The 23,419-nt window shown below is 48.0% G+C and overlaps 1 protein-coding gene across 3 annotated transcripts in view; it reads right to left on the bottom strand.

The window, feature by feature from the left end:
• Positions 1-23,419, bottom strand: part of LOC124003403 (plexin-A1-like) — a 328,475-nt gene that overhangs the window by 257,309 nt on the left and 47,747 nt on the right. For all 3 annotated transcript variants that reach the window (XM_046311635.1, XM_046311638.1, XM_046311637.1), the window contains exons 2-3: positions 21,092-22,491; positions 4,567-4,749 (exon numbers count right to left, since the gene is read on the bottom strand). In XM_046311635.1, coding sequence (XP_046167591.1) covers positions 4,567-4,749; positions 21,092-22,273 — 1,365 coding nt within the window. In that variant the 5' untranslated portion in view covers positions 22,274-22,491. The remainder of the gene's footprint in view (positions 1-4,566; positions 4,750-21,091; positions 22,492-23,419) is intronic.

The following is a 23,419-nucleotide window of genomic DNA, read 5'->3' on the forward strand; positions in this document are numbered from 1 at the left end:
TGCCCAGTTGTCCATTATTTTGGCTGCCATGGCAAGAAAAGACCTTAGGATCCCCATTAGCCGCAGAAAAAGCATCAGCTACTCTTCCTGGGGTCAACATGAAACATGACATAATAGAGAACACATGTCGTCATGGACTGAAATACATACATTTAAAACTCCACACAGCCTACATACCAGCACATAGGTCTAATACATAGTACAGTGCAAACTCCAATACAATATATATAAAAATGGCTGTCCCTTCACGGTCCCCTTTCTGCAGTTAGGTGTTCTTTTACCTGTTTTTATGACTGGTTTGTTAATATCTTCAGTTACCTGGGGTGGCAGAGAGTTCCATGTAGTCATGGCTCTATGTGCACTTCCCAGCCTCTGTTCTGGACCTGAGGACTGTGAAGGGACCCTCTGATTGCATGTCGTCTTGTGTTTGTGCCAATGAGCGTCCGAACTGTGTGCCGACTGCTCTAACAGACAGTTTGGGTAACTTCAACACATCGATACCTCTCACAAAGACCAACAGTGATTCAGTCAATATCTACTCAACTTTCAGCCAGGAGAGACTGACGTGCATGTTACTGACACTTTCCCTCCGTGTACATCGAAGTGCGATACGCACTGCTTTGTTTTGGACCAACTGCAATTGACCTATGTCCTTCTTTGCAGCACGTGAACACGCAGCTGGGCAGTAGTCCAGGTGCAACAAAACTAAGGCCTGTAGGAGCCATCTGGTTGACTGAGATGTCAAGAAAGAGCAACGCCCTATCATGGACAGACCTCTACCCATTTTAGCAACCAATGAGTCTATATGTTTTGACCATGACAGCTTGCTATCTAGCGTTACACCCAGCAGTTTAGTCTCCTCAAACTGCTCAATAGCCACATTATTTAATAACAGATCTAAGCGAGGTTTAGTGTTGAGCGAGTGATTTGTCCCACAAATTGTTACTTGATATTTAGCATCAACCTATCGCTAGTTCTAAAACTAAAACTGACTGAAGCTCTATGTTAAGTGTCTCAGTTATTTTGTTTACTGTTCACCGTCAGCGCACATAGACACACAGGCTATATTCAAGGTCCGTGGACGGTCATTTGTAAAAACAGAAAGCAATAATGGCCCTAGTGGGCTGCCCTGCAGAACACCACCCTCAACTGAATTTGGCTTCCATTAACAAACCCATCTAATAAAACACAGAGGGGTTAACTCCCAAGCCATAATAAGGCAGAGGATGCAAAATCCATGACACCTCCGTTTTTTTCAGCAATAGGTTATGATCGATGACATCAAAAGCTACACTGAAGTTCAACAAAACAGCTCCCACAATCTTCACACTATCAATTTATTTCAGCCAAATCAGTCATTTGTGTTAATGCCAAGCACATTGAGTGCCCTTCCCCCTATAAGCATGCTGAAAAGTCTGTTCATTTGTTTTCTGCAAAATAACTTTGTATTTGATCAAACGGTATTTTACCAAACGTTTGCTAAGCACCTGTAACAGGCTGATTGGTCAGCTGTTAAAATCAATTAAAAAGGGTGCTCTGCTATTCTTGGGTAGCGGAATGACCTTTGCCTACCACACACAGTCTTCTAGGCATCCATTCAAGATGTGACAAAAATGTCACAATGTACTCCACTACCAACCTCAAACATTCACCATCCAGGTTGTCAGTACTTGGTGGTTTGTCTTTGTTTGTTTTCACCTCTTCCACACCCACTTTGAGGAACTCAAAACTACAGTGCTCGTCTTTCATTATTTGGTCCATGATGCATGAATATGAAGGCCCGGCATTTGTTGTTTGCATGTCATACCTAAGTTATTACATTTTTGTCAACAACAAAAAAGGTATCCAAGTGGTCGGCAATATCAAAGGGTTTTGTTATGAACAAGCCGTCTGCCTCAGTGAAGGAAGGCGCAGAGCTTGCTTTATTTGCCTAGAATTTCATTTTAAGTACTCCAGAGTTTTTTTTTAACCATCATTCTTTACATAATGTATCTTTGTTCCATAGTACAGTTTCTTCTGGCAGTTCCAACAGTCAGTTTCTTGATGGACGCATGCCTATCAGTAACTGGAAAGAAGCAGTTTCACAAATGCTTCCAGTGCAGCGTCTGGATGTTCCTTATTACATCAGCCCAACAAATATTTCTTCACATCTTCACAAAGGAATCATTGTTAAAACGTCCCGTATGATCGTTTATACACCAGTTTAGGTCCAGTCTTCGGGACTTTGGTTTTTCTAGATAGCGCTATATTAGTAAAGATGTGAGAAATATACATAGATGATTTAGTTCATGTTCTGTTTGTAAACACCCTGGTAGGATGGACTGATGACTTGAATCAGATAACAGGCACTGGTTACAGCTTGGAGCTTATTTTTGAGTGGGCAGCTTGATATCACTTACATTATCCAACATTTCACACATATATAGTCCAAACACCGACTCTTAGCAGTTTTCAGATGTCAATAAGTGGTCAATTTCACAAACCTTATTTCTCAAGCGACATGTGTTAATATGGGCTATTGTTAGTCATGTTCTGTGTTGCTTGCTTGTTTTTAGTGCTATTCTGAGAGGCTGATCAAAGGAAGACACATCAGTGACATTTATGTTTCGCCTCCTTCGCCTCCAGTCTCCCACTGACCGGGGAGTTGAGCTTACCATCTGTCCAGTGGATTGGAGCAGGTCAGTACCGCCCGACTCATCGAGTCCTTAGCTGTAGGAGGCATTCAGAACTGAAACGCACATCTCGTTTCCCCCCGCAACTGAACTAGCAGCCGGAGAATCACTTCCCTAAGCTGCTTGATGATGATACATTTGGAACAGACAAAGAATGTATGCTCATTTATCAGTTCCACCTTATTTTCCTCTTGTGTAGATGTCATCTCACACCTAGCGCATTTGAGCCCAGATGTAGACACAAATACCACTGGTGTTTTGAATCTAGCACTGCTAGCATTATCTTGCTCTGTTAGCATGATAACCGCTAACCTTTGTGTATTTTATTTCCAGAACTTTGAAAGAGGGGTCTCAAATTAGCATAGGGGGTTTAAAGGGGGTGTGTGTGTGTATGTGTGTGTGTGTGTGTCTCAGTCACCAGATCTCAACACAATTGAATACTTATGGGAGATTCTGGAGCGGCGCCTGAGACAGCGTTTTCCACCACCATCAACAACACACAAAATGATGGAATTTCCCATGTTAGAATGGTGTCACGTCCCTCCAACAGAGTTCCAGACATTTGTAGAACATCTGCCAAGGAGCATTGAAGCTGTTCTGGCGCATCGTGGCGGCCCAATGACCTATTAAGACACTTTATGTTGGGGTTTCCATTATTTTGGCAATTACCTCCATGTAACAACAACCTTGTTCTCTCCTTCCACACACCAACACACGTCTCGCACAACAACAAATAACGCTGTTCACAAAAATAACTGAAGGGGTCGGTGTCACTTTGACAAATGCACAGTGCTGAATCTAAGTCAACATTGCATTGTGCTGTCACACACACACTACACATTCAGACAAAGAAACCCACAGATTATAATGCATATTCATAACGGTGTCTCAATGTCTTGAGCGGAGCAGAAGGTAAACCAGGCGAAATACAATGAGCTCCTATCTACCTCGAGAGCCCTGTCTTCAACAGACTACACACACACACACACACACACACACACACACACAAATTAGTATGACAGGCCATAACGAACACTCACCAACCAAACACACAATCAACATGCACACGGTGTACGTGCTAATAACTGAGATATCAATAAAACACACAGATAAGAACACACCAACTCAGACCAACAGCAGCAGCCCGTTTGGAATGTTCACCAGAGATTCTGGAGGCAAAGATCCAGACAACATTCAGCTCTCATTCAAAGCCACTAACAGCTAACACACATCTGCCTAATATCCCGTTTATGACCATCGCGGGAACCAAAACCCCACGACTTTCAATAGACCACTCTATCCATTTCCATTTGACACCACAGGCTCGGCCTATATACTGCATCTACTAAAACTAGACGACCGCAGTCAATTTCCCCGCCTGTCGTCTGAGCGGCCATTTAAAAATTTTAAAAAATAAAAAAAACGGGCGGAGACTTTGATCGACGGCCTGCAGGGTCTCCTGGATGTTAAAGACACGTCAGAGTCAAATGGATGTGATGCGTCGCAGTCAAGGTTTTATGAACTAAAAAAAGCCCCGACGGCTAAATCAGATCCCGGCACCTACCTGAGGGCGGACGTGTCAACACCACCTTGTCTCCTTTCCTACCTAGTGCACTCCGCCGGAGCCATATAGGAATCTATAGGGTCGCCGTTCCTGACACAGCCTATGATATCCCCTTTTAAAAAAGTCACGAGGACCAATCAATGTCGACCTGATTATACATGGAGCAACTTCCTGCTTACGGAAATCAAATAAAAAACACCCGCATTCCAATCTGCCGTGACAAGACTGATCAACAAAGGGCGTGAATACAACGTAACAACGACGCCCCTCAAACACGGCGAAACGTCCGACCCGAAAGAGACGTTCTCCCGCCATCCTCTCGCTCCTTACCTTCTTTATCCTGCCGTTGCGCGTGCCGGCGAAGGCCACGGTGTTGCCGCGGTAATCGTAGGCGGCCACCGAGGTCAGGCCGTCATCCTTGTCAATGAAGAGCGGTATCCCTTCTATGGTGCTGGTCCCGCCCAGCGGCTGGTTAAAGTCCTGGCCGCAGAAGTTGTCGTCGATCTGTAGAGGCTGAACGAGAGAGGAGAGAGAGAGAAGTGTGAGGAGACAGGCAAAAACAATGTGTCTGGCCTTGTAATAGCCTTGTTTAATACAGTACAATATCAGAGCGCAGTTGCACTTACAGAAAGACAAAGGAAAGAGTCACATAAACACAACAGATACGCAGTTTGCTAACGTGAACTATCGTCTAGAGACGAGTGTTGTGTGCATGTTTAAGTAGTGCGTGTGTGTCTCTCCCCAAAGGATTCTCTTCAGCCGATTCAAATGATAATCCCCTCATTCAGAGCTCTAATTTCATTAAGGGGCACAATAGTTACCCCCTGACAAATTCCAACCTGGCACTTGGGTTGCTAAGGGAGATAGCCTGAATGCTTTGTGTCAGTGGTTCAGCCTATAGGGCAGAGGTCACCAACCTTACTACGCAAGTCAAATCGGCCTGTTGTGAGAGGCATGACACACCAACGTCACTGTGTGTGCACAACCCGCACCCTCTGGAGGTCTAAAAAGTTGCTAGCAGAGGAAGGTTAGAATTGAAGTGGCGTCGGTGTGTGTTTAACACGGGCAACGCACGCACGCGCACACACACACACACACACACACACACACACACACACGTGTGTGTAAATGGTGGTGTAATCCAAAGACTGATCACGACATCATCTGATTGATCCACAGAAGAGAACAGTTAACTCTCCCTCACGTGTCCCACCATCTGCCTGAAATTGATTTCAACACGACTCTCCTCGATGTCCCCCTGGTCCTTCCTTTCCTGCTTTATTTCACTCTTGCCGCCTCCCTCTCCAACTCTCAAACCATCCCTTAGCCGAGAACTACAGCGGACGAGTACCGCAACTCTACGTGTGTCTCTCCCTCTCTCTTCAGTCCTCCATTCCTCCCCCTCTTTCACTCTGCGTCTTTCTCTTAATCTATCCATCTCACAGCAGGAAGAAAGGCAGGGAGAGAAAGGAGGAGAGGAGAAAGGAGGAGGAGAAAGGAGGAGAGGAGAAAGAGGAAGGGACAGCCAGCTGGGTATCAAGTCGGTTACAAAGTCCCGTAGTTCGCCCCGTGACCCGGTGGAGAGAGAGGGATTGCTGCTTTACGGGAACCTTCTGCGACTCACTAACAATGGGCATCTGCAGAAGGATGGGGAGGATTGTAGAGGAGTGAAGTGTGTGTGTGTCCATGTCCACTGAGCCGTTACTTGAAACAACAGTCTTTTTATTCACTAATGGCCTTGGCCAGTCGCCCAGCTGGACAAAACAGACACACTTCACTCAACTACAACCCTTCCTACACTTCTCCAGATGCCCACAGGGCCATATTCAACCCAATCATGAGAGAAGTGCAAGCTCGTCTCCATCAATCAGAATTTGCGTCGGGCACTTAGTCAGACACACGGTAGCCCCACCCCACCAGAGCCTGGAGGGAAGGACCTTGAAGTGTTAATCCATCATGGGGGGGGTTGAAAGGGTTAAGATAGAGTACATTAGTACACAGAGACAGCAGTTGAGTCCCAAATGGCACCCTATTCCTTACATAACGCACTACTTTGACCAGAGCCCGTTGGTCCCTGGTCAACAGTAGTGCACTACTACATAGGGAATAGGGTGCCATTTGGGATGCACACCCAGAGTTCTACTGGGTAGTGAAGGGTAATGGTATTCTTCTGGGTTTGAAAGTTAACCTACAGTCCACAAGAAGACACTTACTGTGCTGGCTAACCTACACTGGACAATATATTGTCAATAATAAACTAGGTGGTTCGGGTCCTGAATACTGACTGGCTGACAGCCGTGGTATATCAGACCATATACCACGAGTATGACAAATCATTCCTTTTTACTGCTCTAATTACGTTGGTGACCGGCAATAAGACACCTCGGGGGTTTGTGGTATACATTGGCAAGAAAAAGTATAAGTGAACCTTCTGGTAATACCTGGATTTCTGCATAAATTGGTCATCACATTTGATCGGAGTTTCATCTAGGTCACAACAACAGACAAACACGGTCTAATTAAACTAATAACACACAAACAATTATACATTTTCATGTCTTTATTGAACACACCGTGTCAACATTCACAGTGCAGGGTGGGAAAAGTGAGTGAACCCTTGGATTTAGTAACTGGTTGACCCTCCTTTGGCAGCAATAACCTCAACTAAATGTTGCGGATCAGACCTGCACAACGGTCAGGGGGAATTTTGTAAATTCCTTTACAAAACTGTTTCAGTTCAGCAATATTTTTGGTGTGTCTGGTATGATGCTCCCTCCACCATACTTTACAGTTGGGATGAGGTTTTGATGTTGGTGTGCTGTGCCTTTTTTCTCTCCACATATAGTGTTGTCTGTTCCTTCCAAACAACTCAACTGTAGTTTCATCTGTCCACAGAATATTTTGCCAGTAGCACTGTGGAACATCCAGGTCCACTTTTGCAAACTTCAGACGTGCAGCAATGTTTTTTGGGGGCAGCAGTGGCTTCTTCCGTGGTGTCCTCCCATGAACACCATTCTTGTTTAGTGTTTTACGTATCGTGTATCGTAGACTCGTCAACAGAGATGTTTGCATGTTCCAGAGATTTCTGTAAGTCTTCAGCTGACACTCTAGGATTCTTCTTAACCTCTTAGCATTCTGCGCTGTGCTCTTGCAGTCATCTTTGCAGGACCGCCACTCCTAGGGAGAGTAGCAACAGTGTTGAACTTTATCCATTTATAGACAGTTTGTCTTACCATGGACTGATGAACCTGAAGGCTTTTAGAGATACTTCTGTAACCCTTTCCAGCTTTATGCAAGTCAACAATTATTAATCTTAAGTCTAAGATCTCTTTTGTTCGAGACATGGTTCACATCAGGCAATGCTTCTTGTGAATAGCAAACTCAAATTTTGAGAGTGTGTTTTAATAGGGCAAGGCAGCTCTAACCAACATCTCCAATCTCATCTCAATGATTGGACTCCAGGTTAGCTGACTCCTGACTCCAATTACCTTGTGGAGAAGTCCTTAGCCTAGGGGTTCACATACTTTTTCCAACCTACACTACAATATTTAAATGATATGTTCAACATAGACAAGAAAATTACAATAATTTGTTTGTTATTAGTTTAAGCACACTGTTTTTGTCTATTGTTGTGACTTAGATGAAGATCAGATCAAATTTTATGACCAATTTGTGCAGGAATCCAGGTAATTCCAAAGGGTTCACGTACCACGACGCAGGGCTGTATCCAGGCACTCCACTGCGCTGTCAGCCAATCAGCATTCAGGGCTCGAACCACCCAGTTTATAAAGATTAATTATGCACACGTGCGCGCACACACACACACAAACATAAACAAGTGTGCGCACACACCAAGTCCATTATAGTAAACTAAAACTAATCATGAAAAAACTATTTTGGAAAATAAAATAATTACCAAACCTGTTTGAAAAACTAAAAATATACCGATACTATTATCTTGGACTCCAAAACTAACTAAAATAAAACCCAACATTAATTTTGTCCAGAATTTGTTTTTTCCTCCTAAACTTTGGGAAAAAAATCTAACGGGTTTTCAAGATTTCTCCAAATGGAGTTGAAGTTTCTGAATCGGATTGGTAAATGCAAAGGGCAAGCTAAACCAGAGATGGAAGAGGAAGCGAGACATCCCTCATTTATTTCTGGTTCATATACAGTCAATGAACTAAGCCGACCCAGACACAGCTGATAAGACATTGGTGTCTATGGGAGAGCCACCCCGTTAAACAGACCTGAGAGGGATCAGTGACAGACTTAGCACTAGGCAGAAGAGGCTATTGCCTCAGGCCTTTACATCAAGGGGCCTTGTGAGCTGGGCATAAACATACAAAAAAATACTAGTAATATTTATTTTAAATACAATTTCTTCGCTTAAGCAATGAGGCGCTTTCAAAGCCGGGCAAAATGCAAATATAACAATTTTACAGAAATATTACCAGAGTGAAACACATTTATTTAGTAAAAATACAGGTGCTGCTGATAATACTGCCTTCGTCGTCAAGGCAGAAGACATGTAAGTGTAGCCTGATGCTGTCTGGCTACGTAACCTACTTTATGAAGTGATTTGTTTGACAATCAGCTGGAAACCACCAGCGGTCTGTGAAGAGAGTTTCCTTCCACCATATTTTTTTTTCGCCAGTCTAGGCGCGAACCCTTTCAAACCCAAGTCACATCGAAATTGACTTTACAACGTCAACCTAACCTCTGAACTGACCCATCACCTTACGCATTACTCACGCCCCCCCCCGTGGCAAGAAGTGACATCCCTATACAACACATCAATGTCTCCTAGCCTCCCAGGCACCAGTTATTTAATATCCCGAACACTAAATAATACAATACAAAACTAAATAGAATTGTTTTTGTAAAAACGACAACTAAATAAAAACTAGAAAATCAGGTCTGGAAACTACTTGAATCTAAACGTCATTTCAAAAGAAAAATGTCTTAAACTAATAGAAATAAAATACAAATATCTGCCCCTGCCCCACTTATTCATTAAATGTGCGCTCATACATTTATACATGTATGGGTATGCATCATGCATGGATACACAACGGTCTGATTCTGTGAGTGGGCACGTCCACACACACATAGACAGAGGTCCTGCTCTATAAATACAACACACACAGGGCGTAACTAAACACACGCTGCCACATTCCACACACAAGCCAAAACAGCCTGGCATATCACAGCACAAACTATTCACACATTCCACTGGGCTTCTCTCTTTCTCTGTGTGTGTGTGTGTGTGTGTGTGTGTGTGTGTGTGTGTGTGTGTGTGTGTGTGTGTGTGTGTGTGTGTGTGTGTGTGTGTGTGTGTGTGTGTGTGTGTGTGTGTGTGTGTGTGTGTGTGTGTGTGTGTGTGTGTGTGTGTGTGTGTGTGTGTGTGTGTGTGTGTGTGTGTGTGTGTTACCTGCCTGTATGCCTGCCTCATTCACTCTCTCCCGCTCTCTGCCCCCCTCCCTCTCCATCTTTCGCTCTCATAAATTACCCAGAATCCCAGCTGAGCTTAAGGAGACATCGCTGGAGTCTCTGAAAGAGAAGGGGTCTCCTCTCAAAGTAAATAAAACATGTTGTCTGTGTGGGTCTCGGTTTGTCTGTCTGTCCCTCCACATGTCTATTTGCCCAACTGCGTCTTTTAATTCATTTCATCTCATACAGCGCTTTTCCAAACGCAAATTTAAAGCACTTTGGTGAGGCACCGCCACCGACATCCAAAGCTTCCTGGAACAACATGTCCTCTACTCGTGAGCTGTACTTCCGATAACAAAAGTACAGGGCAGAGTGTGTGTCATGTGCCGAGTCATCGCCGGTGACAGACAGGCCGGGGGAAATCCCACTGGGAACTCCTGACCTACAGCCCACAGTCAAACACTGTCACGTCACTGCTTAGGCATAGTGGGGTGGGGGGGGGGGGGGGGGGCACGGGGCAAACGCACACAGAAACACACACACATACGATGCAGGTGCACCTAGCGGCCACGCGCACGTGCACGTTTCGCGCACAAACACACAGTGCCTAGAACGACTAACACTAAAGACACACAGTTGTTTTAGAATTCCAAGCAAACTGTGGAATCTCTCGGAGGGTCAATCTCGCTCACGTCAGATAGGCCTAGAACGCCATGGCAACGGAGCAATGTGGAGATGGGAGTGTGTGATTGTTCCTACTTGTAACGAGTGGTCCTTGGACATGCCTTGAATTGTATTTAAACACACAGCTGGGTTATTGTGTGCTTGCGTTTGCGTCATGTAAAAAAATATGGTTTATTATTATTATTTTATGTTCCAGTGTGACAGCAGCAAGCAGTGGCACTACAGTCACTAGCAACATTTCAGCTATCAGCTTCCCAAAAGTGTCAAAAACACTTCCAACTCCTGTCAGAGAAAGGCCCCCCAAAATTGCCCGAGACTCCAGTCACCCCAGCATTTGCCTGTTCTCTGCTCCCATACGACAGGCGGTCCTTTTCAATGACTGTGCGAAGTTGCTGGATACTGGAGCACTCTGTGGTACACGTCGATCCAGAGCATCCCAAACATGCTCAATGGGTGACATGTCAGACGAGTAAACAGACCATGGAAGAACTGGGACATTTTTCAGCTTCCAGGAATGATGTACATTATCGTGTTGAAACATGATGTGAGGGCAGCGGATGAACAGCACGACAATGGGCCTCAGGATCTCATCAATTGCCATCGATAAAATGCAATTGTGATCGTTGTCCGTAACGTACATCTGCCCATACCATAACCCCACCGCCACCACAGGCCACTCTGTTCACAACGTTGACATCAGTAAACCGTTCGCCCACACGATGCCAAACAGCTGTCTGCCATTTGCCCGGTACAGTCAAAACCGGGATTCATCCATGAAGAGCACACTTCTCCAGCTAGTGGCCAATGGAAAATGAGCATTGTCCCACTGAAGTCTGTTACGACACCGAACTGCAGTCAGGTCAAGACCCTGGTGAGGACGACGAGCAGGCAGATGAGCTTCCCCGAGGCGGTTTCTGACAGTGTGCAGAAATTCTTCAAGTATTAAATTCTCTGGCAACAGCTCTGATGGACATTCCTGCAGTCAGCAGGCCAATTGCACAATCCCTCAAAAGGTGAGACATCTGTGGCATTGTGTTGTGTGCCAAAACTGCCAATTTGAGAGTGGCCTTTTATTGTCCCCAGCAACAAGATGCACCTGTGTCGTGATCATGCAGTTTATTCAGATTTTTGATATGCCAAACTTGACAGGTGGATCTTGGCAAAGGACAAATGCTCACTAACGGGGATGTCAACAAATTTGTGCAAAACATTTGAGAGAAATAAGCTTCTTTTGCATATGGAACATTTCCGGGATATTTTATCTCAGGTCATGAAACATGGGACCAACACTTTACATGTTGCGTTTATATTTTTGCTGTTGATTATTATTATTATTACTATTAATATTTATCCTGCTACCAGTCACTTCTTACCCCTGTTTACATGCACATACCTACAATCAATCCAGCACCCCTGCACACTGTAATAATGGTACTGGCACTAACCTGTATATGATTCTTGTGTTCTGTTTCCTCTCGTATTTCTTATCTATATTATTACTTGTATTACTGCCTCATTGGGAAAGAGTTTTGCACTGCCAACGTCACCACACTGTTTTACACTTGTAATAATACACTGCGAACGTCACCACACTGTTTTACACTTGTAATAATACACTGCGCACATCACCACACTGTTTTACACTTGTAATAATACACTGCGCACGTCACCACACTGTTTTACACTTGTAATAATACACTGCGCACGTCACCACACTGTTTTACACTTGTAATAATACACTGCGCACGTCACCACACTGTTTTACACTTGTAATGATACACTGCGCACGTCACCACACTGTTTTACACTTGTAATAATACACTGCGCACGTCACCACACTGTTTTACACTTGTAATAATACACTGCGCTGTCACCACACTGTTTTACACTTGTAATAATACACTGCGCTGTCACCACACTGTTTTACACTTGTAATAATACACTGCGCACGTCACCACACTGTTTTACACTTGTAATAATACACTGCGCATGTCACCACACTGTTTTACACTTGTAATAATACACTGCGCACGTCACCACACTGTTTTACACTTGCTGTATCCTGTGTACGTGACAAGTACACGTTGAAAACACAAAAGACAGAGACACACAGACAGACATCAATAAATAATTACACGGGCAATTAGTATCATTAGCATGGGCATCGGCGATTTGTGAGCATGGGGTGGGGCCAGAGAGACAGAGCGAGAATGAGATTTTGTATCATTGCCGCCACTCCAATAACTACGATTTTTTTAGCAAAACTTTGTGGCGAATCTCCCGAAACTAACGTTAAAAACTGCACGCATTGGGCATAGAAATGGTATCCTTAAATTGGCAAAATCTCGCACTATCCCTTTTAAAGATCTGTTTGCTTAAAAAGACCAGTTGTAATTGTCAAACAGATTTAAGCAGTAGCAGGAATGAGAGCCACGAGCACGCAGCCACAGCTTGCTCCTCATCTGCCCTACAGTGCAGTGGTTCCCATCAATTGTATTTCAGATGGGGTCAACCTTATTTATATTCATGCATTTTTGGAGTAAAACGGCATTTTTTATTTTATTTTTTGTCGCCAGAAGTGAACCTCTCAGTCGTTCTTACAACCTGGCACCCCCCACACCCCCACACACACATTCGCCTCGGCTGCTGAAAACAATCTTAAGGGAGACACTGATGAGCAAACACACACAGGTAGACACACGCACACACTGGATTGGTTGGTTTGTCCGTCAATCAAACCCAATACATAAGAATGTCTAATATTAGTACTTTAGTATGGTATATAATGACATAGGTTCAACCCAGTAATTCTCACCCCTCAGCACATTACGTCGCCCAATTAACTAAGAAACATCCATCCGGTGGTCATCACCGCCGCCGTCCCAATTAGTCACGTTTAATGAGCTACGTGCGTCTACCGTCACATTCTGATTAAGGAAATGGGGAATAGTCCTGTGTTTTACATTTATCGTAATTACCGCTCAGAATCGCAAAGGCAAATATATTTAACGAGGTTATTAGTTGGCCTTGCATTGAGTTGAAGATATAGTTTTGGAAGAACACAGCCCTCCAGACCTGGGATCAAATACTATTTTGAATAGTTCAGCATTCGCTTGAGCCTGCCTGGAGTTCCCAATTTATTATTTTTTTTTTGGGGGGGGGGGCATCTATTTCACGAGGCAATCTCAAATCAAACACAGATTAAGTGTTCGAAATGTAGCATTTGAACACACCGTTGATTCTGTATCTGATAATCGCAGAGTCGACTTGACTAAACTATATTGCATTTCCCCCTGTATGGAACAAGCGAAGTTCTATGAAATTTAATAATGCTATTAGCGGATAGAGGCTAGCAGATAGAGGCTAGCAGATAGAGGCTAGCAGATAGAGGCTAGCAGATAGAGGCTAGCAGATAGAGGCTAGCAGATAGAGGCTAGCAGATAGAGGCTAGCAGATAGAGGCTAGCAGATAGCCCCAACAAAGCTTTCAGTATGCCGGCATATCTTCATGTAGGTCGGTGTAGCAGCGGCGGCGGCTCCTAAGTGCGGCCCAAACGCAACCCTATTCCCTGCATAGTGCGAGAGCAGTGCTCTAACATCGGGAACAGGGTGCCATTTGGGACACCGTCTTTTGTATGTGCTCCAAGGAGCGGAGGCAGGACGGAAGTAGTTTAACAGATAAAAAAGGCATAACCTGCAACACTATCAAACTGCCGAGGCTAGATGCATGGGGAGAGTCGGAGATTCACATCCGCTCTTACTTTGAAGAGAGATGCCAGTCGAGTTCAATAGTGCTGTGAGTAGGCATCCTGCATAGTGTAGCGCACGCGCGTCCTGCTTAGTACGGGTCACCCGGTGTCTCGATCACACGAAGATGCCCCCACCCCCATGTCGGCCTCTCAGTCTTCTTTTCCTACTCTATGGTAGGAATCCCAGGCTTCCTGGCACCTCGCCCATTGTTCCACAGTCTCCGGGAAGGGTCGGGTGGACAGTGAGTACACGGAGATTCATACTCCATTACGTCGGCGCCATCTTAGGCCAGAGCGAGAAATAGAGATGTGGGCTAAACCTAAGGAAAAGTTGTGATAGTAGCATTGTATTTCGTTTGTCCATTTACAGACTTGCCACACCTGCGCATGCCACACCCACACCCCCCTAACCACAACACACACACACACCCACAACAAACACTACACACACACCCCCCTAACCACAACACACACACCCACCCACAACAAACACTACACACACACCCACCCAAAACAAACATTACACACACACCCACCCAAAACAAACACTACACACACCTCCACCTCACCAAACACTATACACACACACACAAAAATCCCCCCAAAAAACACGACACACACAACCCCACCCACCCACAGCACACATCCCCACCCACAACAAACACAACCCCCCCCCCTCTGTTCTCCTCCTACTCCCTTCCTGACGGCATGAATGTCAAGATGTCACCTGAAGACGGTGAGCGTTATCTGGCACACTGCCAGCCACCAGCTGGCGCCAAGGGTCAGGAGCAGCGGTAGAAAGCGCCTTCCCTGTGAAGAGCCAGCGGATGATGGAAAGCTTCAGCGGTGACGGTGACAGCCCAGCGCCCGAGTGACTGACAGCGATATTATTGGTGCGGGAGCATTCTGTTCAAATCATCTCCTCCTGCCCTCACATGGGCAGCACAGGCTTTGAGTAGCTAGCTTCAGTAGCTCTCTCTTTTCCCTTTCTCTCCATCTGCAATATCCACTTCTCCTCACCTCCCTTTCCTCAGCAGATATAGCCATGCAAAGGCATGTCTCCTTTCTCTTTCTGTAGCTACTTGTCGCCCTCTCTCTCTCTCGTTCGTTCCAGCTCACTATTCCTCAGTGGTGTAACGTACTTAAGTAAAAATACTTTAAAGTACTACTTAAGTAGTGTTTTTTGGGTATCTGTACTTTACCATTTATATTTTTTGGACCACTTTTTATTGGACTCCAGTACCTTCCTGATGAAAATCATGTATTATTCACTCCTTACATTTTCCCTGACACCCAAAAGGGCGTTACATTTTCCCTGACACCCAAAAGGGCGTTACATTTTCCCTGACACCCAAAAGGGCGTTACATTTTCCCTGACACCCAAAAGGGCGTTACATTTTGAATGCTAATAAGCAGGACAATTGTCTAATTCGCACAATAATCAAGGCAACATCCCTGGTCATCCCTACTGCCTCTGATCGGGTGGACTCACTAAACACACAAGCTTCATTGTAAATCATGACTGACTGTTGTAGTGTGCCCCTGGCGATCCGTAAATTTAGAAAACAAGACAATCGTACCGTCTGGGTTGCTTAATATAAGGAATTTTTCATTATTGACACTTTTACTTTCAATACTTAAGCATATTTTAGCAATTCCATTTACTTTTGATACTTACGTATATTTAAAACCAAAACCGTTTAGACTTGCTGGGTGACTCACTGTTACTTGAGTCGTTCTCTATTAAAGGCATCTTTTACTCAGGTACGACAACTGGGTACTTTTCTCACCAATGCCGTTTCTTCCCTCTCCACCCCATCTCCCTCTCCCACTCTACCCACCTCTCCACCCCGTCTCCCTCTCCCACTCTACCCACCTCTCCACCCCGTCTCCCTCTCCCACTCTACCCACCTCTCCACCCAGTCTCCCTCTCCCACTCTACCCACCTCTCCACCCCGTCTCCCTCTCCCACTCTACCCACCTCTCCACCCCGTCTCCCTCTCCCACTCTACCCACCTCTCCACCCCGTCTCCCTCTCCCACTCTACCCACCTCTCCACCCCGTCTCCCTCTCCCACTCTACCCACCCAGTCTCCCTCTCCCACTCTACCCACCCAGTCTCCCTCCCACTCTACCCACCCAGTCTCCCTCTCACTCTACCCACCCAGTCTCCCTCTCCCACTCTACCCACCCAGTCTCCCTCTCCCACTCTACCCACCCAGTCTCCCTCTCCCACTCTACCCACCCAGTCTCCCTCTCCCACTCTACCCACCCAGTCTCCCTCTCCCACTCTACCCACCCAGTCTCCCTCTCCCACTCTACCCACCCAGTCTCCCTCTCCCACTCTACCCACCCAGTCTCCCTCCACTCTACCCACCCAGTCTCCCTCTCCCACTCTACCCACCCAGTCTCCCTCTCCCACTCTCCCACCCAGTCTCCCCTCCCACCTACCCACCCAGTCTCCCTCTCCCACTCTCCCACCTCTCCACCCCACTCTCCCACCCAGTCTCCCTCCCCCACTCTACCCAACTCTCCACCCCGTCTCACCCTCCCACTCTACCCACCTCTCTACCCCCGCCTCACTCTCCCACTCTACCCCGCCTCACTCTCCCACTCTACCCGCCTCACTCTCCCACTCTACCCCGCCTCACTCTCCCACTCTACCCCGCCTCACTCTCCCACTCTACCCCGCCTCACTCTCCCACTCTACCCCGCCTCACTCTCCCACTCTACCCCGCCTCACTCTCCCACTCTACCCCGCCTCACTCTCCCACTCTACCCCGCCTCACTCTCCCACTCTACCCACCCTCACTCTCCCACTCTACCCACCTCACTCTCCCACTCTACCCCGCCTCACTCTCCCACTCTACCCACCTCACTCTCCCACTCTACCCACCTCACTCTCCCACTCTACCCACCTCACTCTCCCACTCTACCCACCTCACTCTCCCACTCTACCCACCTCACTCTCCCACTCTACCCACCTCACTCTCCCACTCTACCCACCTCACTCTCCCACTCTACCCACCTCACTCTCCCACTCTACCCACCTCACTCTCCCACTCTACCCACCTCACTCTCCCACTCTACCCACCTCACTCTCCCACTCTACCCACCTCACTCTCCCACTCTACCCACCTCACTCTCCCACTCTACCCACCTCACTCTCCCACTCTACCCACCTCACTCTCCCACTCTACCCACCTCACTCTCCCACCTACCCACCTCACTCTCCCACTCTACCCACCTCACTCTCCCCGTCTACCCACCTCACTCTCCCACTCTACCCACCTCACTCTCCCACTCTACCCACCTCACCTCCCACCTACCCACCTCACTCTCCCACTCTACCCACCTCACTCTCCCACTCTACCCACCTCACTCTCCCACTCTACCCACCTCTCCACCCCGTCTCACTCTCCCACTCTACCCACCTCTCCACCCCGTCTCACCCTCCCACTCTACCCACCTCACTCTCCCACTCTACCCACCTCTCCACCCAGTCTCACTCTCCCACTCTCCCACTCTACCCACCCCGTCTCACTCTCCCACTCTACCCACCTCCCACCCCGTCTCACTCTCCCACTCTACCCACCTCTCCACCCCGTCTCACTCTCCCACTCTACCCACCTCTCCAGCCCGTCTCACTCTCCCACTCTACCCACCCCGTCTCACTCTCCCACTCTACCCACCTCTCCACCCCGTCTCACTCTCCCACTCTACCCACCCACTTGCTCTCCCTCTCCCACTCTACCCACCTCTCCACCCCGTCTCACTCTCCCACTCTACCCACCCACTTGCTCTCCCTCTCGCACTCTACCCACCTCTCCACCCCGTCTCACTCTCCCAATCCTCCACCCACTTGCTCTCCCTCTCCACTCTACCCACCTCTCCACCTCCCAATCCTCCACCCACTCTACCCACCCACTTGCTCTCCCTCTCCACTCTACCCACCTCTCCACCCCGTCTCACTCTCCCACCCACTTGCTCTCCCTCTCACACTCTACCCACCTCTCCACCCCGTCTCACTCTCCCAATCCTCCACCCACTTGCTCTCCCTCTCCAACTCTACCCACCTCGTCTCACTCTCCCAATCCTCCACCCACTTGCTCTCCCTCTCTTATTCTCTCTACCACTCTACCCACCTCTCCACCCCGTCTCACTCTCCCAATCCTCCACCCACTTGCTCTCCCTCTCCCACTCTACCCACCTCTCCACCCAGTCTCACTCTCCCAATCCTCCACCCACTTGCTCTCCCTCTCCCACTCTACCCACCTCTCCACCCAGTCTCACTCTCCCAATCCTCCACCCACTTGCTCTCCCTCTCCCACTCTACCCACCTCTCCACCCAGTCTCACTCTCCCAATCCTCCACCCACTTGCTCTCCCTCGCTTATTCTCTCTCCCACTCTACCCACCTCTCCCTCCCGATCTCGGTCTTGCTCCCTCCCTCTGTGGAGAAATGGTTTCTATGGATCTACTCCCAGAGTGGTGGAAGGTCATAGCATCACTAATAAACCCCAGACAGATGAGGTGAGGGCCTGAGAACACCACCACTGCCCGAGGTCGCTTCAGATAGAGGTGTGTGTGTGTGTGTGTGTGTGTGTGTGTGTGTGTGTGTGTGTGTGTGTGTGTGTGTGTGTGTGTGTGTGTGTGTGTGTGTGTGTGTGTGTGTGTGTGTGTGTGTGTGTGTGTGTGTGTGTGTGTGTGTGTGTGTGTGTGTGTGTGTGTGATATAAAGAACAAAATTACATAATAAATATCTACAACAGTGAACCTATGTGAGATTTCCACACACACACAGTCACAGTCCATTTACAGGGGTAATGAGGGGAGCTGACAGTACGGGAGACCATTCATCATGATAGGTTGCACCCTTCAGCTGGCCAATGGTCTGCCTCAATCCGCCTCGCCTCCCAGCCGCTCTACACCAGGGTCAACTGCTGACCTCATCTAGCCCCTCACGGAGCAATGAGCCAAAATCACCCCAGACACTGATCTAAGGTCAGTTTTCAAAGGTTAAGGTTAAGAGAGTGGGGGAGGGGAACGCTGTTTCAAGACCTGTGCTTACAGGATTACTTCTACTCAATGAGTCCTCAAGCCTGACCTGGCGTCGCCACAGGATCAAGGGCCAGCCAATCGTCTGAACACAGCAGCTCTTACATCACCGTTCCCCACCAGAGCCGGGGAGCTGTGGCAACGAGTGGGCTTAAAAAGCGGGAATCCAGAATGATTCAGTGTGGAATGGTTTGCGACCGACTGGCTGACTAAGCAGATTGCGGGGTGTTACTTGAGAGAAGATCACATTTTAACTGGCTTTGGAAAAAAAGTTATCCTGTGTAAACGCTACTTGTGAGGACATATTTGCACGTGGAGAACCGCAGCCCATTTCCAAAACGGTCAAATTAACACTCACGGGGAGAAGAGGAGTTGAGAAAGAAAGGGCCAACACGGCGACACGCAATCAACTGCAGCTGAGGAGGAGCGAGGTGACCCCCTGAGTGCCTCAACTGGGCCATTCACAAATCCCTCTCTTTTCTTTGCTCTCCCTCTCTAGGTTTAGAAACGACAGACGGCGCGACTCTGACAGGCTTTTCGGCAGCCTCCTTTCCCAATCTCTACATCCCTTTCTTTCAAGCACCTGTGCACTCTTGGTAATGAACTGTAATAAAGAGTGACCTGCTGTTGCTCCTGCTGTACTCATTCATAGTCCATTATGTGTATGACGTACAGCTGGAGATGGGCCTTCATTAGCACGCAGCACCTGTCACCAAGCTGGGCCGTACCGCTGTTTAATAAGAATGCTATAGCAAAAGAACTAATCATTAGAGTGGTAGAGACTAAGAAATGGGGGGGGGGGGAGCACAAAAAAAGAGGGAAAGAACGAATGAAAGAGGAAGAAGGAGAGAGTGGGATGGAGGTTGAGAACGCCAGCTAACAGGCTGAGTGAGTGAGCGAGCGAGTGACAAAGAAAATAAGAAGTAGAAGTGGACTGTAGATGGATATATATAGAGGGGGAGCGAGAAAGAACGGGGAGAGGGCGAGAAAGCGGGATGACTGTTGGGAAGAGAGAAGGAGGAAGAGGAAGAGAAGAAGAAGGGATAAGAGAGAAGGGGAGCGAGAAGGGAGGAGGCTAAAGAGAGGGTCGACGGAGATGTGGACTGTTTTATCTCGGCCTGGAGCGGGGTGTGCGCTCTCGAAAGCAATGCGCGGCCATGCACCGTGGATCAGTAGGAGAACCCCAGCCAAGCCTCTGTCTTCCCTGAGGGGCCGAGTACTGCAGACAGCATGTGATCAAACCCTCTCTCAATGAATTTGTGTGTGTGTGTGTGTGTGTGTGTGTGTGTGTGTGTGTGTGTGTGTGTGTGTGTGTGTGTGTGTGTGTGTGTGTGTGTGTGTGTGTGTGTGTGTGTGTGTGTGTGTGTGTGTGTGTGTGTGTGTGTGTGTGTGTGTGTGTGTGTGTGTGTGTGTGTGTGTGTGTGTGTCATTTGAGTGACATTTCACAAATCCTGGGGACTGGGCTAATGATATCTCCGTTGGACTAAATCAAAGCACTCAGTGGTTCCAGGAAGAGAGTGGGAACCGGGCTCAGACTCAGCACTTCCTCTCTAATTACGACTGGCCTACAGATGGCCCCAGGGAGAAGTGGTGGAAGGGGACTAAAGCTAAATGCCAGCATCATGGCAGAGGCGTGTTGAGGAAGGCCCATGTATTCATCACCACTGTCTGAATCGAAACCCTGATAATTGCAGGGTGGTTGTAACTACGGTCTCCTCAAGATTGACAGATCTCCAGTGAGACCACAAGGTCAGCCATTAGAGCTTAGGCCTTTTGTTCAATGCTCTCTGAAAAGAGCATGGCAAATAATAAGAATCAAAGTGAATTTAATGTGAGGGACATATCAGAATTGAAGGGCAGTGAATTGAAGGGCAGTGAATTGAATCGGAGAATCCGATAGAGGTCAGTGGCACTACGAGGGTCGCAGGGACTTACCGAGTTGATGCAGGCCAGCTCCTTGTTGAGCAACCAGGGCAGCGACAGCCTTCCCTCTCCCCTGTAGCAGGACTGGATGCGCTCCTTGATCTTCTCCTTGATGCGGCGCAGTGTGAACAGGCACAGGGCCGACTCCTTGGGTGGTTTGGCCCTGTTTTTCTGGCCTTGGGAGAAGACCGTGAATAGGATGTCCTCGTCTTCGGAAATGCTTAAAGAGTCGGCCAACTGCTTCCCGGGCCGGCTGAGGTAAGCGTCCTGGATGAGGCGGTACTCCACACCATCCTTGGTGCAGCCAATGGGGAACTCCACGTACGAGTAGAACTTGGGGTCGTCCACGCAGAGACGGACGATCTTGGAGGTGAAGAACTGTTCGCCGGAGGCGTCTGGCGAGGTGAGCTGAGTGTCCAGCTGCATGGTCAGGTAGTAGACAAACTGCTCGCTGCTGAAGCTGTAGATGTAATAGATGTCGAAGGCGGGGAATTTACTGAGGGTGTCCGAAGGGATCTTGAGCTGTGAGGAGACAAACTCGTCCTGGTAGACGAAGCTGAACATGTCGGCGTTCTCCTCATTGGCCATCAGCTTGCGGCTGGAGAGTGTGGGGAAGTACTCAGACTTGCCATCGATGGGCGTGCCGATGAAGAGCTTGCTGGCGGGGCCATGCGGGGAGGTGATGATGACCCCGGACATGGTGCCAGATTCTGCCACGCTGGACAGGTAGTGCTCCTTACGGTGGTGTGGCTCGCCTAGCTTGAACAGGTCGTCCAGCCTTAAAAACTGGCAGATGCCCTGGGAGGTGCTCCCGCAGGCGATGAGCCGGTTCTGGGCGTAGTCAATGAGCAGCAGCTTGTTGACATTGCTGGTCTGGGCCAGTTCGTGGGGGCAGGACTGGACGCTGGGTGGGGGGTAGCACTTCTCATTGTCCACCACGGGACCAGTCATGTGGCTCCGCAGCTTGGTGAGGTTGCTGGAGAGCTTGAAGATCCAGTTGACTGAGCCGACGTAGACCTCGCCCGTCTTGTTGTGAATGGCCAGGTGTGTCAGTCCCCAATCGGGCGGGTAGAAGGTTTTGAAGGTCTGGGGTTGGCCTCCTGTTTGGGACGGGCCTACCAAGAGGACCAGCACCATGAGAAGGAGCAGGTTCCCCAGACGAGGGGCAGCGAGTGACCTCTGTAAGGGCCACATATCTGGGACTTGCGGGAGGCAAGGCTGGGGGAAGGGATGGGGGAGGTGGGTTCACTCCAGCACCTAGTCCGGCTCTGTTTGTGTTTAGCTATATTCCCCTGGAAGGAGAATGGACTGGCCAAGGGAAGGGGGGGAAAGCTCCTATTGATCCGGTGTCCTTTTCTCTGCGTTCGGAGCTGTCATCCAGAGCATCATCCACAGCGGCATTTGTAGAAGCCCTGCAAGGCAAAAAAAAAAAAAAAAAAAAACACATTATGAGACGCGATGGAACATTACCTATTGATTATGCATCAGCCCGGGAACCTGAAAGCACACAAGATACACTGCCAAGTTAAGACAAAAGTCAAGACGACATTCAACCACCCCAGATGAATAAATTACACAAACTCAGGCCTGTAGGGCATATCCGTGACTACACTCAATTGTGAAGGGAGACAGCTAGCGAGAGCTTCGGGCGTATAACACAACGCACGGTACGATAACGCGAGTCACACTGCGATGAGTTAGAGACACACAACACCTGGCATGCTAATATTTCACACGTTCAACGGTATAGTGAGGGGTTTAGAGAAGGTCTGCTGAGAAAATCCCTGGCGGTGGCACACTTCTATGGACGCCACGCAATTTGTATCCAGGTCTGCTCCCTCCCAGGCCTCCCCACTGCATGCAGTATCAGCAAACTACCCAGCATCCCCTTCTTCTCCTAATTAGGCCCTTATTCTGTCAATAGCACCAAGGCATGGTTCTCAGTTACTCTGTGGCAGCTCCACAGCTCTCTGATGGCCAAAACATGTTTGCTACCCTGAGGGAGGTTGAGTAAAAAAATGATGATTCATGGTCATTATGCTCCATTGGGAATGTTGAGAACAATACAAGCTAGAAAAAAAAGGGAAATTAAAGAATGAGATGGATCGAGACTCGAGACAAAAGTATACTGCACACGTCTCAGAGAGATTAATTGCTGTTGTTGTTGTCATTGTTGTTGCGGTTCCAACAATACAATTCCCACTTTCACTCCAGCCAAAGCTTCTCTCGTCATCTCGCCCACCCAACCCAGTCATCCACTCCCAGCAGTTTAATGCAGAAAAATATGATTATTTATTTAACCTTTATTTAACTAGGCAAGTCGGTTAAGAACACATTGTT

This window comes from Oncorhynchus gorbuscha, linkage group LG18, assembly GCF_021184085.1.
Source record: "Oncorhynchus gorbuscha isolate QuinsamMale2020 ecotype Even-year linkage group LG18, OgorEven_v1.0, whole genome shotgun sequence".
In the NCBI taxonomy this organism is placed as follows: Eukaryota; Metazoa; Chordata; class Actinopteri; order Salmoniformes; family Salmonidae; genus Oncorhynchus; species Oncorhynchus gorbuscha.